Genomic DNA, 12008 nt, shown 5'->3' with positions numbered 1-12008 from the left:
TATCAGTCATTGAGTTATTCACATGTGAGCATATACATGACCTCTTATATATCCCAATATCTAAAAAAATTCTCAAAGCGTTTATAAGAGGTCCCAAGCTAACATCTACACTGAACATGTAGGACGAGGCGTGATTCCTGTAAAGCAGTATTATAATTTCTTTTCAATTGAGACAATGCTGTCCCAGGCTAAGTGCTCTTTTTGCACCTGAGTATGGTGAGAAAATGTGAGTAAAGAGTCTTTTCTTTGTACCATCCTCAGCAGGATTCAAATCTTTGACTTCCTGGTTGTAAGTCAAATGTTACACAATACACCTCAGATACAGAGAACTCGGTTCAATGAAACCTGGGATACAACAAAAACTTTTAAAATACCCCCTATTTGACACTGCTAAAGTCACCTCGCATTCAACAAAATTCATAACCACACACATTATAGAAACTGTGGAGAGCATACTGAGTAGAGATAAAACTATCATTAAAAAATCATGCATTGCTTTCGTAACTCCATGAGCTTTATTACACACCACCACTATCTGGTAGACGACTTCCTCATTATCAATCAGGGCGTAGGTATAGAGATGGGGGCATTGCATGCAGGTGAGTGTATCACAAGCATTTGGGTGTCTCATTGCCAGCTGATGATTTATCTCTCTATGTGTGGCTGTGTATCTAGTGGGGGGGGGGGGGGGGGGGGGGGGGGGGGGGGGGCTTATGCGTATTGTTGCAAAAGATGATGAGTGGAGTGACGAGGAGTGGAGAAAAATGGGAGTGAGGAAATTACATTTCTGAAACAATGGCCATGAGAGAAGAGGGGGCGGGGGTTTAAAAGTGGGGAGATAACCCATTAATCTTAACCTAACAACCCATTCAATAAGACGTTAAGGGTCAATCATACGAGTGTTATGGTGATTGCGAGGCAATCCAGCGGAGGTAATCCACTTATTATTATTTTAGGTACTTTACAAGGTTACATCTTTTTAATATTAATGTCAAAAGTGGTTATAAAAAATATTGACCTCCAGTCCTGTCGATTTCATTGGAACATTCCTCAACAAGACCATGTGCATGTAAAATTTAAAGAAAAAGAAGATTTTTTGAAATGATGAAACAGAATAATTTTTAAAGTAAAAGACGTTTCGTTTATTTTTCTCTTATAGGAAGACATGAGAAGATTAACCAATGGACAGAGTAAAGACGATTTGACGACCTCTGACCTGGGAAGCTCTCAACACAGTTCAGACTCGAGTTTTGACAGCATGGAGAAACAAGTCAGAAATCAGGTAGTATATAGAACTCGTTCTCCATTGAAATATGTTTTTTTTTAAAGTGACATTTATTGGGAGAAATTTCTTATATGCCAGTCCACTTCAATGACTATTAATAAATTTACTTCGTTGTTCACCTTGAATTAGATATATTTATCAAAAGAAAAAAAACCCAATTGACCTCTATAAAGCCACTAAAACGACGAGTTTTCATTATTTTAATAGATTTAAAATTTGCAGTCAAGCGGATGTTGTGGGGAGTTATCAGTAGTGCCTGAGAGTCCTGGGCATTACAACCCTAACAAAATAAAGACCCTAATTGTTGATGCAAAATATATGCTTAATAGTTATCCTACCAGTCCAGTTTCTTTCTTTTAATAAATAAAACTTTAATTTTAACTCCAGGTGAGCATTTCAGTTTCAGTATATTTGAAGTGGTGCCTGCATATAGAATTTATCCCCATATATTTGCTGTTGATTTTGAATTCATAGACATGATCATTGCATTGCATCTTTATGTTTCATAGAAAATACTGTGCGGGACAACCAGGTAATGTCAATGCCAGTGAAAATTTTAACTTAATCACAATTTTTGAAATGAGTTACTTAATATCAATAAATATAAACTTTGTCCTTTTGTCTTACTAAATGAAACAAAATGGTTCTAACTTAATAACAATTTTTGAAATAAGTTACTCTTTATCATCAAGAATAAACTTTGTCCTTTTGTCTTACTAAATGAAACAAAATTGGCCTTTAAATTGCGTTTTAAAATTATTGTTCTTTTTTGCAGAAAGACAACATTGATGCGTTGTATCGTCGTTTGGAAGAACTTTCAATGTGAGTTTAAATGAAATGAGTGACTTTCTGTATAATGATTGTGCCAATCATTATTTGAAATTCTCCGTCCTTCCTTTCATTCAAGTGAAAATTAGCTGTTTTCTATTTGCCTTTTATGCTTTTTGTGACATAGTACTGCAATTACTTTTCCAGTTAGTTGATTTGATGATTTTCATGATTATTTTGTGAATGTTGATATGGCCAATAATAAAACGATCGAATTTAGAGTAAAGACATAACATTATTTTGGGGTTAAAAAAATGATCTCATCTACTTTTAGGAATGTAAAAGAGGCCAGCATGGTTTTCCCGTCAAAGTACCAAGATTTGAATGCTCCAGGTAAGTGGTGATAGATTGTTTATAAATTGTTTATCATTTGCCTTCAGAAGTAGGGTAGGGTATATCAGTATATATGTCAATGGTAGAGCACTTGCCTCACAAGTGAAGGGAAAGGTTCAATCCAAGCTACCATTAAGATTTTTAAAAAACATATATGCCCCCTCTTGTCCACGCAGCAGTGATTGGGTAGCTGAGTTTCATAGATCTTGTGGAAAATACATTGTGATAGACTGTTGTCCAATCAAAAACGTAGCAAGCCATTGCTACTGTCTGTTTAACGCTACCAAAACTAGGATAAACTCTGGCTTCATGAGCTTATTGGCTCTAAAGGACTTCTACTTCTATGATTTTTACTTTTAAAATTCTATCATCATCATCATCAGCATCGTTATATTAATGAAAATGACGTTACTGGTGATATTGAAAATGGTAACAATAATAATTTCTCCAGAGCTGATTACTGTGACCTGCACCCATGCTGACAACAAATCTCAAGTCAGTAAGAAGTTCCTACTAGACAATGGACGACTTCAGTTGGAGCCAATCAAATTGGCCTTTGGGTTGGCGACTGTGGAACTCTGGCTAGGTAAATGTCCACATTACTACCATTACCATGATTATTATTTTTAAAAAATGCGCATTACCACAAATGTCACATGCTCTTTACTCTTCATTTCACAATGCTTCCTTTAATCATTTTCTCAACTTGCTACATGGAACCCAATTTATTTGTATTTCATATAATACTAGTAATAGTTACATCTTGGTTGCTCCTTTTTTTTAAACTAGCAACATTATAACTGCTATCACTGCCTATTAACAAATGCTCACTCACTCATGAGTTGAGTTGGTAAAGTAGACTTCCGAGCCAGTTTAGGATCATTATCGCTCTTTTGATTGCTGACCATGCTTAAACTAGTTAAAAGAGGAAAAATAGTATTGCTGATGGGGGTTAATTTAATTTTAAAAAATTTCAGTCTAATATCAATAATGGTCCTGTCTTATCTTTACGAAAAAACATTCAATTCTATATTTCGCTAAGAATATAATGTCATATGGTGTTTTAACTACAATACTGCCATAACGATGAAAAATACTGTAGATCAAAGTATTGACTATTTTAAATAATATTTGTTTTATTGGTTTCACCGTAAGTAATAATGATAGGGATGACTAATATTTGGATGGGGTTAGCAAGACTGTGCATGAATTTTAAGCATATTGGAGTCTTTTGTGAGCTTCTTGACTCTGATTTTCACATAAATGGACAATCAAACAATTTTGTATAATCTCCATTCATGTTAAGTCGAGAGAGGTAGATATACAAATATACTTGCAGAAAATTGGAATAAGTCTTCTTGTGATGTAAAAAAAATACTTTTTAATATAGCATTTTCTTTTAAATTTCAGATGGGCTACCTATTGTCCTGGGTTCAAATATAGATGGCTACATCCCACTCAAGTTTTCCCCTTCCTCAACTCTGCACATTTCAGGAATTCCAATAGACGCATTACCATCACCACAGGCAACACAACATAAATCTTGATGAGTTGTCCTATATTTTATTTTTTAATGGGAACCACAGAACAATAGTTTTCTTTTTGGTTTATTTTCAAATTGTAAAACAGACTTTTATCTGTCACAGAGTGATGATGATTTTAAGCAAAGCTTAATTATTTCCAGCTGCTCCAAAGTGCTCTTGTTATGATAAAACATTTTTTTTTTCATCTTGATTTGAAAAGTTGTACTACAAACATTGTTCAGTTAAGATGACCCCTAACTTGTCCGAACTGTCAAAAAGTAAAGAAAAAAACCCCAAGACTTCTAAAAAGAAGTCTTATATTAATCAATATTTAAAGTAAAAGTTTTCTGCCCAAACTGAAAAGAAATATTTTGTCTGAGTATGACAGATTAGTCCTTGCAACTCAGTCATCAGAGAGGAAGACAGACATCTGATGTAGGCCTACTGTACGCAACCCAGTCATCAAAGAGGAAGACAGACATCTGATGTAGGCCTACTGTACTTATTTGCAGTACAAACGTATGCAGATATGGCAACCAGTATGAAATTGTATATTTTAATGTGAGCATTTTTGTCCAGGATATTCAAATATTATGAGAAAATTTACAACACTTTACAAAAATGAAGCTCAGAAAATACTGGAATAAGCTCTGGTATTGGCTGTTGATATTCTTCTTCTTTATATGAATTAACTGACTCAGTCTGATGGAGCATTAATGTCGATGTTGCATATCCAAAAGAGAAAAGAATAACGATAGCTCCTTCCTGATAGTCCGTAGTGTATGGTTAGAGGTCCCAAAATTTCTCAAAAGCTTGATACCAGCAGGTAGGTCGTTCCATAAATGGAAAGTATTTTGGATAAAAGATAATGACTCTCAACTCTGGATGGAGGAATATTTAAGATTTGGACTACACAATTTAATTTGATTTCATTTCATTTGGTAATGATATATTGGTATCTCTATAAGACCATTAAATCCTTTGTGCAGATTTGTAATATTAGCTTTAGCCTGTGTTTGATGATAAGAAAACAACCCTAGTTATTCCATTCGTATATCTGTTTTAAACTGATGAACGAGAGATCATTTTAAAATTATCCTTATTATATTCTTCTTTATTTTCCTTGTATTTAAATATAATCAATGGATGAGAAATGCTATCTGTCAGGACTGGTCAAAGACTATTCAGGTTCTTGTACCAGCCTGATCTGTCGTCAACATTATGACACTTATTGGTAAATTAAATGTTATATTGTATCTCAGAAATAAAAAGCAAAGTCATTTTTGTTGTGGACAAGTCTGCATACGTTTAATTTGCTTTATTTTTTTGTAGGCTAAAATCTTCTATCAAAGAATTATAAATGTGAGAAAGTATTTGCACAGAGGAAAATGTGACAAATTAGAGAACAGGCACTGGTATAAGATAAAGATCTGAAGAAATGTGTACCGGTATGAAAAAGTGCCAAACAAAGCAAAAAATATACATTCTAGAAAAAAAAATCCCAAAATATCAACCTGCCTCCATTAGGATAATTTTTTGAGATGTTTTTTTTTCTTTCCTTCTTGTATTTTTCTTTCTTATTTTGGCACTGTTCCATACACATTTTTTGACAGGACTATTTACTCTCTAATCACGTGTCTGTGTTCCTCCATCTAATTCAATGTCCTCTCTCATTCTAATTGCCAGTTTGTTGCTCATCAAATTTGTTCCTTTTAAGTTATTAGTCCGAAAGCACAGAAAGTATGTAGGATATGACTTTAAACGCCCGTATTTCAGTCACTGGGCTGGTGAAAAGTAGATCTGATGTTTTAATTTGTAAATTGTAAATATTAATAAACCATTGTTTATAAAGGTAATGGCAAATTTATAAATAATATTTCAAACATGAATAAAACATACTCGTTTTTATACATTAAATTATACTGTGCAGGAAATCGGGTATGTTTGTATATATATATTCATTATGAATTCAAAATTTGCTTTTGCTGGAAAAATTCAAAAGTTTTCATTTTTATTTTTAAATGAAATTTTAATAGAGATTCAGCTGGACTGAATATTGATAAGAAATTGTGATGCGTTGACTTTCAAGTTGTTTGATAATGGGGGGAGGGGAGGTGAGGGGGGAGGAAAAAAGGTTGACATTTGCACTTCTCTTTGTTAATGTTATAACATTTAAAATTAATTTTTAAAAATATAATTGTGAAGCCTTTTTCGTTTTTAGTGCTGAGAATGTGTGATATACCAAAATTAAAAAAATCAAAAGTAGACCTGGTTGTCTGAAAATTGGTATTAAAAAGCCAATATATTTATTTAAGCAGTTTTAAATAAAAAATTAGATATTAAAAAAAAAGACCCTTTCACTTTTTGAAAGATTTAAAAAAAAAAAATTATTCAATTAATATTCACTTCTACTCTCTTTATATGGGGTCTGTTGATTAGAATGGGAAATGTGAGGGATGGTCTCAATGCATCACATATTTTATTGTCACTTGTTTGAATAGTGAAAGATAATATAATAATATGTTTACTATGGCTATAGTTGCTACCAAGTCTTCTGTGATCCTGACATTAGTCACATCATTCCATACTTTCATCAATGTTGATCAATGTCATGTTTCCCCCTTATTTCCTCCTTTACATGATTTGTCCCTTTTACATGATATTTGATGTGTTTTATTGCCAAAATGTAATAAATATTAGATAACTGGAATCATTTTGATTTACATATTCAAGTCTGATGAGAAAAAAAAAATATTAAAGTAAATATGAACCCGTATATTGCTCTTTACAATGCTTCATTGATTGTTCCAGAAGGCCATATTGGCATATGGACCAAAATTCTACATTATGCAGTTCAGGTTCCCTGTTAAGACATCCTTTCTTATATTAGCATTCTTACAATATTGTCACTGCCAGAAGCTAGGTACTCATTCACACCACAGTAGAGTTGGGTATTATTATTATGTGTTAAAATGCCATATACAAGGACACAATGCCTTGGCCAGAGTTTTCCGATATATCATTGTCACCCACCCTGTCAGTGACGACACTTAACATCACTTGACTTTTGTTACAAGGTTAGACACGGAATGAAAATCGTGGGCCTCTTTATCAATTGTTTTGATATTGTAAAGGAGGATATGGCTGCTAACTCAAATCAGACTATAACTATAACAGTTGGAATTACCAGACTCAAAAATATTTGTTAACACAGAATATAATCTAACATCTGAATTAATGTTTTAAAACTGTTTTTTGAATAAGCATCCAATTGAATACAGCAATCCTTTCATTTCATTAAAACCTGATTATGCATCTGTTTTCAAATGAGTTTCATTTGTAAATTTTACATGTGTTGTTTGTATGTTTGTTTTTTTTGTTTAAAAACATGAATAGATAAAATTCTTCGTCTTTGATAACTATATTGTGAATAATTATTAGTTACTGTAATTGTCACTTATTGTTTATCTTAAACTGCCATTAGTCTATGTGCATATGTGTGTAAATAAATGTACGTGTACGGGTGTTTAAGTATAAATCCTTGTGGAATTTCATCTATTACTATTATGCTTTACGCCATTGATGTATTGAAAGCGCTTTGAGGCCAGGGTATAAAGTGCTATAGAAATGCTTTTCTTCTTCTTCTTCTTCTTATTATTATTATGGTGATGATGATGATGATGATGATTATTATTATTATCATTGATCATCATTAATTAATATTGCCATTATTATTATTATTTTATCACTATTATTCAAAATTATAGAATGTAAATATAAACATTTCAAAAGGTTTTCACATTTAAGATGATAATTGAATTTTTACAATAAGCATAACCATGACAGAAAGCTTCCCATAACTCAAACCTGCAGCAACAAGCATAGGTACATGGTACATTTATAGATTAACTTAGCTTATGATGAAATTTAAATCTGCAAATGTTGAAAAATCTTGAAATCCCTTCCTTTGTAAAATTTTTTTGTTTATATCATCATAAAATCATGCTGCCATTGAATTCCAGTCATGTATTTAAGATACATCAATGCAACAAATATTGGTTGCTTTACGACAACAGCAGGAGAAAGTTGCATGGGCGGGTGGTTGGATGGGAGCATCACCCTTGAATCATATACCTATGATGTTCGCATGGGTGTACGATCCGATAGTGATGTCGTTTCTTCTTCTCTTTACTAGCCTATCCTGCTTCTTTGGTTTGTGATTGTATTTTTGACAGGGGATATTTTTTTTCCTGTAAATCCTCTGCCTGTTTGTTCTTGGTTATTTATAATTTAGCTTATGATATCTTTAGGTTATGATTTTGATTGACATTTGTACTATTTTTGTTAGATTGCTTGTTTTTTTGTTTCAGCGGTCTCTCATATAACCTCAATTGTGTTGGAAGAGACCTAAAGCAACAAACAAAAAAAAAAAAAGTTGCATGGAACAGTACTAGAGAAAATATAATTTTAAAAACACATAGAAAGACATGTTCTGACGAGATTTATAATGCTGATCTTTTTTTTATATTTTCTTCGAATTTAAAAAAAAATCGTAATCTGTTTTTTTTTTTCCAAGTCTTACTCTTGCCATTTAAAATAAGATCCAGGCTATGTGGTCTTGTGGTATGACACCCGCTTCGGAACGGAAGGTTCTGGGGTCGAGCCTCGCTTGACACATAGTCGAGTCCTTGGAAAAGACTCTTTACTCACATTCTCTCACTGTACTCGGTTGCAAAATGAGTACCTGGTCGTTAACAATGTTGTCTCTGTCCGAAAAAATTGTAACATCGCCCAACAGGCGTCATGTCTCGTTCTACATGTTAAGTGTTGCTGTTGGCTCAGGACCCTTTGTAAAGCACTTTGAGCACGTTTAGTGGATATTGCGCTATATAAAGGCTCACTTTTTTTTCTTTTTTTTTTTAAATAGTCTATCCTGCCCTGAAATATTGTTTACATTCATCAACCATATTTTTTTTTTTTTCCGAGTTTAAATTCTTGTACAGGTATCGATGACACTTGATTTTATCTTAAAACATCTCAAAAACGGATCACCTTTTGTTCTTATTGTAATTTTTATTCATTCTGTATCCTGACTGTTAATTGTTTTATATAACATAATCTTTATTTTAGGTGTGATACATGCGCAGTCAGAATGTCTATGTGCACGTATCAAGAGATGTTCTCAATTTTTTGTTTGTTTTGCTCTTTTGTTTTGCTAACCAATCAATATGCAGCAAACTACGAATTTAATGTTTGATTTGGTAAAAATGAAAGCAGGGCAAAGCCTGGCTGTAGTAAACTATCTTCGAAGTGTCTGTTGAAATGTCCTCATGGATACATTTCAAGTGTTGTGTTATATATCATTTTACTAAAGATCTGTTTAGACTGCTGACATAAAACCTATATTTATTGTCCTATACTTTATTTTTATTTTCCACATTACAAAAATTAAAATTAATCCAATTAATCCAAAACGAAATCCCTTTTGTACCTTAATTACAAAAAAAAATAAAATTATTGTTAATTTACTCTCCTTCCCCCCCCCCCCCCCCCCCCCCCCAAAAAAAAAAGGTCTGTCTATAAAATGACTATGATTTTGATTTTATTATAGACTGTCATGCGCTGCCGAAAAGTGCTTCTGAATGGATGTAATGAAATGATAAATTATGAATTTTCAAAGTGATGCATTAATTGCCAGACCAAAATTACATTACAGGAGAGTTTGCATTCAACTAGGTCAGAAGCCCAATCCGGAAAACCTTGTTGAATCCGTATTCCACTTGAGTTGTATTGGGGACTCGGTGAGACACATGAAGCTGGACTTGTTCGATTTTGTTTTTAAGGGTTTTACGGCACTTCCGACACATTTAGGTCATATCAACGCCAGTAAAAAGAAAGAAAATGGGATAATAAAAAGTTCTAGAATTACAATTAAAGTACCCAAGGAAAAGGAAGACAAAGGGGAATTAGTTCAAATTGAGAACAGGTGTAGATTCCAAGAGCACACTGTCAGTGTACTTAGTTTGAGATCACCTAAATGTCTCAACCTGACAAAAGCACAGGTCCCCACTGAGGAACGCACTCAAATGGTCACAGATCATACATATATAAAACAAAAATAGTACAGTGCATAACAGAGAGATGAATTACAAGTCAAAAAATATCATCTCCCAAAACTCTTTAACTATACATTTTACTTTTTCCCCTCCCATCCATTCTAAGACAAAGACAGAAAGCATGTTGGAAAACAGATATAGAGGGATAGAAATAGAAGATACAGTAAGTGCCTCCCTGCCCAATATGGGAGGTCAGGAATCCCACCCAGAAGCTAAGCTGGATTTCAATCTAGTTTCTCTTGCATTAAATAAAGAGTGACAAATTGCTTTTTAGTCTTTAATGAGATGGTAGTTATCACAAAATACTATCTACCAGATGTATTGATTCCCCCAACCCTGGATTGAGTCTCCTTGACCTCCCATAGTGGGTGGGTAGATTACTTCTCCCATTTCTTCTATTCCCCCGATATCTGATCTCCTTTTCCGAGTTGCTTTCTGGCTGTCTAGGAATGGGATTACTTTATCCTGGCCCAGGATGGAGTCCTCGGCTGAGGGGGAAACAGTCAGGTGTACAGTATTATTTGACAAATGATTTTCTTTTTCATTGAAAATTATCTTTTGTTACTGTTAGGCATTTTTATAGTTTTAGTTTTTAATAAATATTGTGTAAACATTTGAGCGCAGTCCTATAAGTGGGGCCCTTTTCTTGTGTTTTGAGACTTTCAGGTTTAGGTAATATCACACGAGGTACAACATTGATAGTGTGCTCCTTGAATCTACTTCCTTATTTAATTCAGTCCTCTTTGTTTTTACTTTTTTCTTGGGTGTTTTATTCAAATTGTAAATCTAGAATTTTGTGACTATCCATTTTCTTCCTAAAATGACCTCAATGTATTGCATGCGCTGTAAAACCTTTAAAAACGAACAAAACAAATGATTCTCCTAACCCATAACTGCTGAACAGCAGACAACACATCCTCCCACTACCCGAATTCTTAAATTTGACTTTTCTCCAAATTAAGCCAATGGGACCTGTAGTGAAAAAGTCAATTGGCTTTCGTCCTTTCATGTACTTTAACTATTCGTGGAAATTTAAATACTGGTTACAAGGTTAAAGTTGACATTTGATTAAACTTGTTTACTTCTTTTTAAAAAAACATTTTGTTTTTAATGTGACAGTTTCACATTGTGTTAAAGCGTTCTTTAATGTTTTACAATATGCAAATAAAGTCTGTATTCTAAATGGTAACCGGATTTTGTAGAGTGATTTGTTCGTTCATCGCTTAATTGTGTCTTCATCTGTGTTGATCCAAGTCCCTTCATCAGTGTTAATCTCACATTTAGCTTTCGACAGATTGCAATATCACAATTCTCATTGTTAAAAGAAGAGGAATGTTCAAATGTAGTCTATACTGCAACTTAACATAACTGCCTATGGTAGGCAGAGAGGCCACTCACTTGCTGTGTCTTCTCTCCCTCATATCTGTTATTACAATTAAAGCACCCAAGAAAAAGTAAGACATAGGGGAACTTGGAACAAATAGGGATCAGATGTAGATTCCAAGAGCATACCACCAATGTACTTAGTTTGAGATCATCTATAAGTCTCATCCAGACACAAGCACAAGATCCAACAAAGAGGATACATTCAAATGCTTACATTATACATTAAAAATAACAAATATAATAATACATAACAGAGAGATGATTTACAAGGAAAAAAAGATCATCTCCCAAAACAATAACTATGCATTTGACTGTTTCCCTCCCTGCTAGTGCTAGGCCCCCGCCCCCCCCCCCCCCCCCCCCCCCCCCCAGGTTCCCTATTTGAACTACAGTGCAATGACATTGTTGGGACCAGAAAAAAAAAAGTCGTAGTGAGTTGTCATCGTCTTGACTACGAGTTCTTCCCTGGCAAAACAGCTGATACTCAAATCAATTTCATTATTGAAAAAGGAGGAGGAAGAAAAAGAAGCCATTTAT

General features: G+C 33.7%; 1 protein-coding gene across 4 annotated transcripts in view; it reads left to right on the top strand.

Annotated features, from left to right (window-relative positions):
• The window catches only part of LOC144968259 (uncharacterized), a 55853-nt gene extending 49534 nt beyond the window's left edge, over positions 1-6319 (top strand). For all 4 annotated transcript variants that reach the window (XM_078906436.1, XM_078906435.1, XM_078906438.1 and 1 more), the window contains 5 exons: positions 1160-1282; positions 2061-2107; positions 2388-2446; positions 2898-3032; positions 3857-6319. In XM_078906436.1, coding sequence (XP_078762562.1) covers positions 1160-1282; positions 2061-2107; positions 2388-2446; positions 2898-3032; positions 3857-3993 — 501 coding nt within the window. In that variant the 3' untranslated portion in view covers positions 3994-6319. The remainder of the gene's footprint in view (positions 1-1159; positions 1283-2060; positions 2108-2387; positions 2447-2897; positions 3033-3856) is intronic.
• Positions 6320-12008: the final 5689 nt, after the last annotated feature.

This window comes from Berghia stephanieae, chromosome 3 (genome assembly GCF_034508935.2).
Source record: "Berghia stephanieae isolate SIO BIC M18660-M18661 chromosome 3, UCSD_Bste_1.3, whole genome shotgun sequence".
NCBI classification, from domain to species: domain Eukaryota; kingdom Metazoa; phylum Mollusca; class Gastropoda; order Nudibranchia; family Aeolidiidae; genus Berghia; species Berghia stephanieae.
The sequence above is the reverse complement of the archived record's forward strand: the minus strand, read 5'-3'. Positions and strand labels throughout refer to the sequence as shown.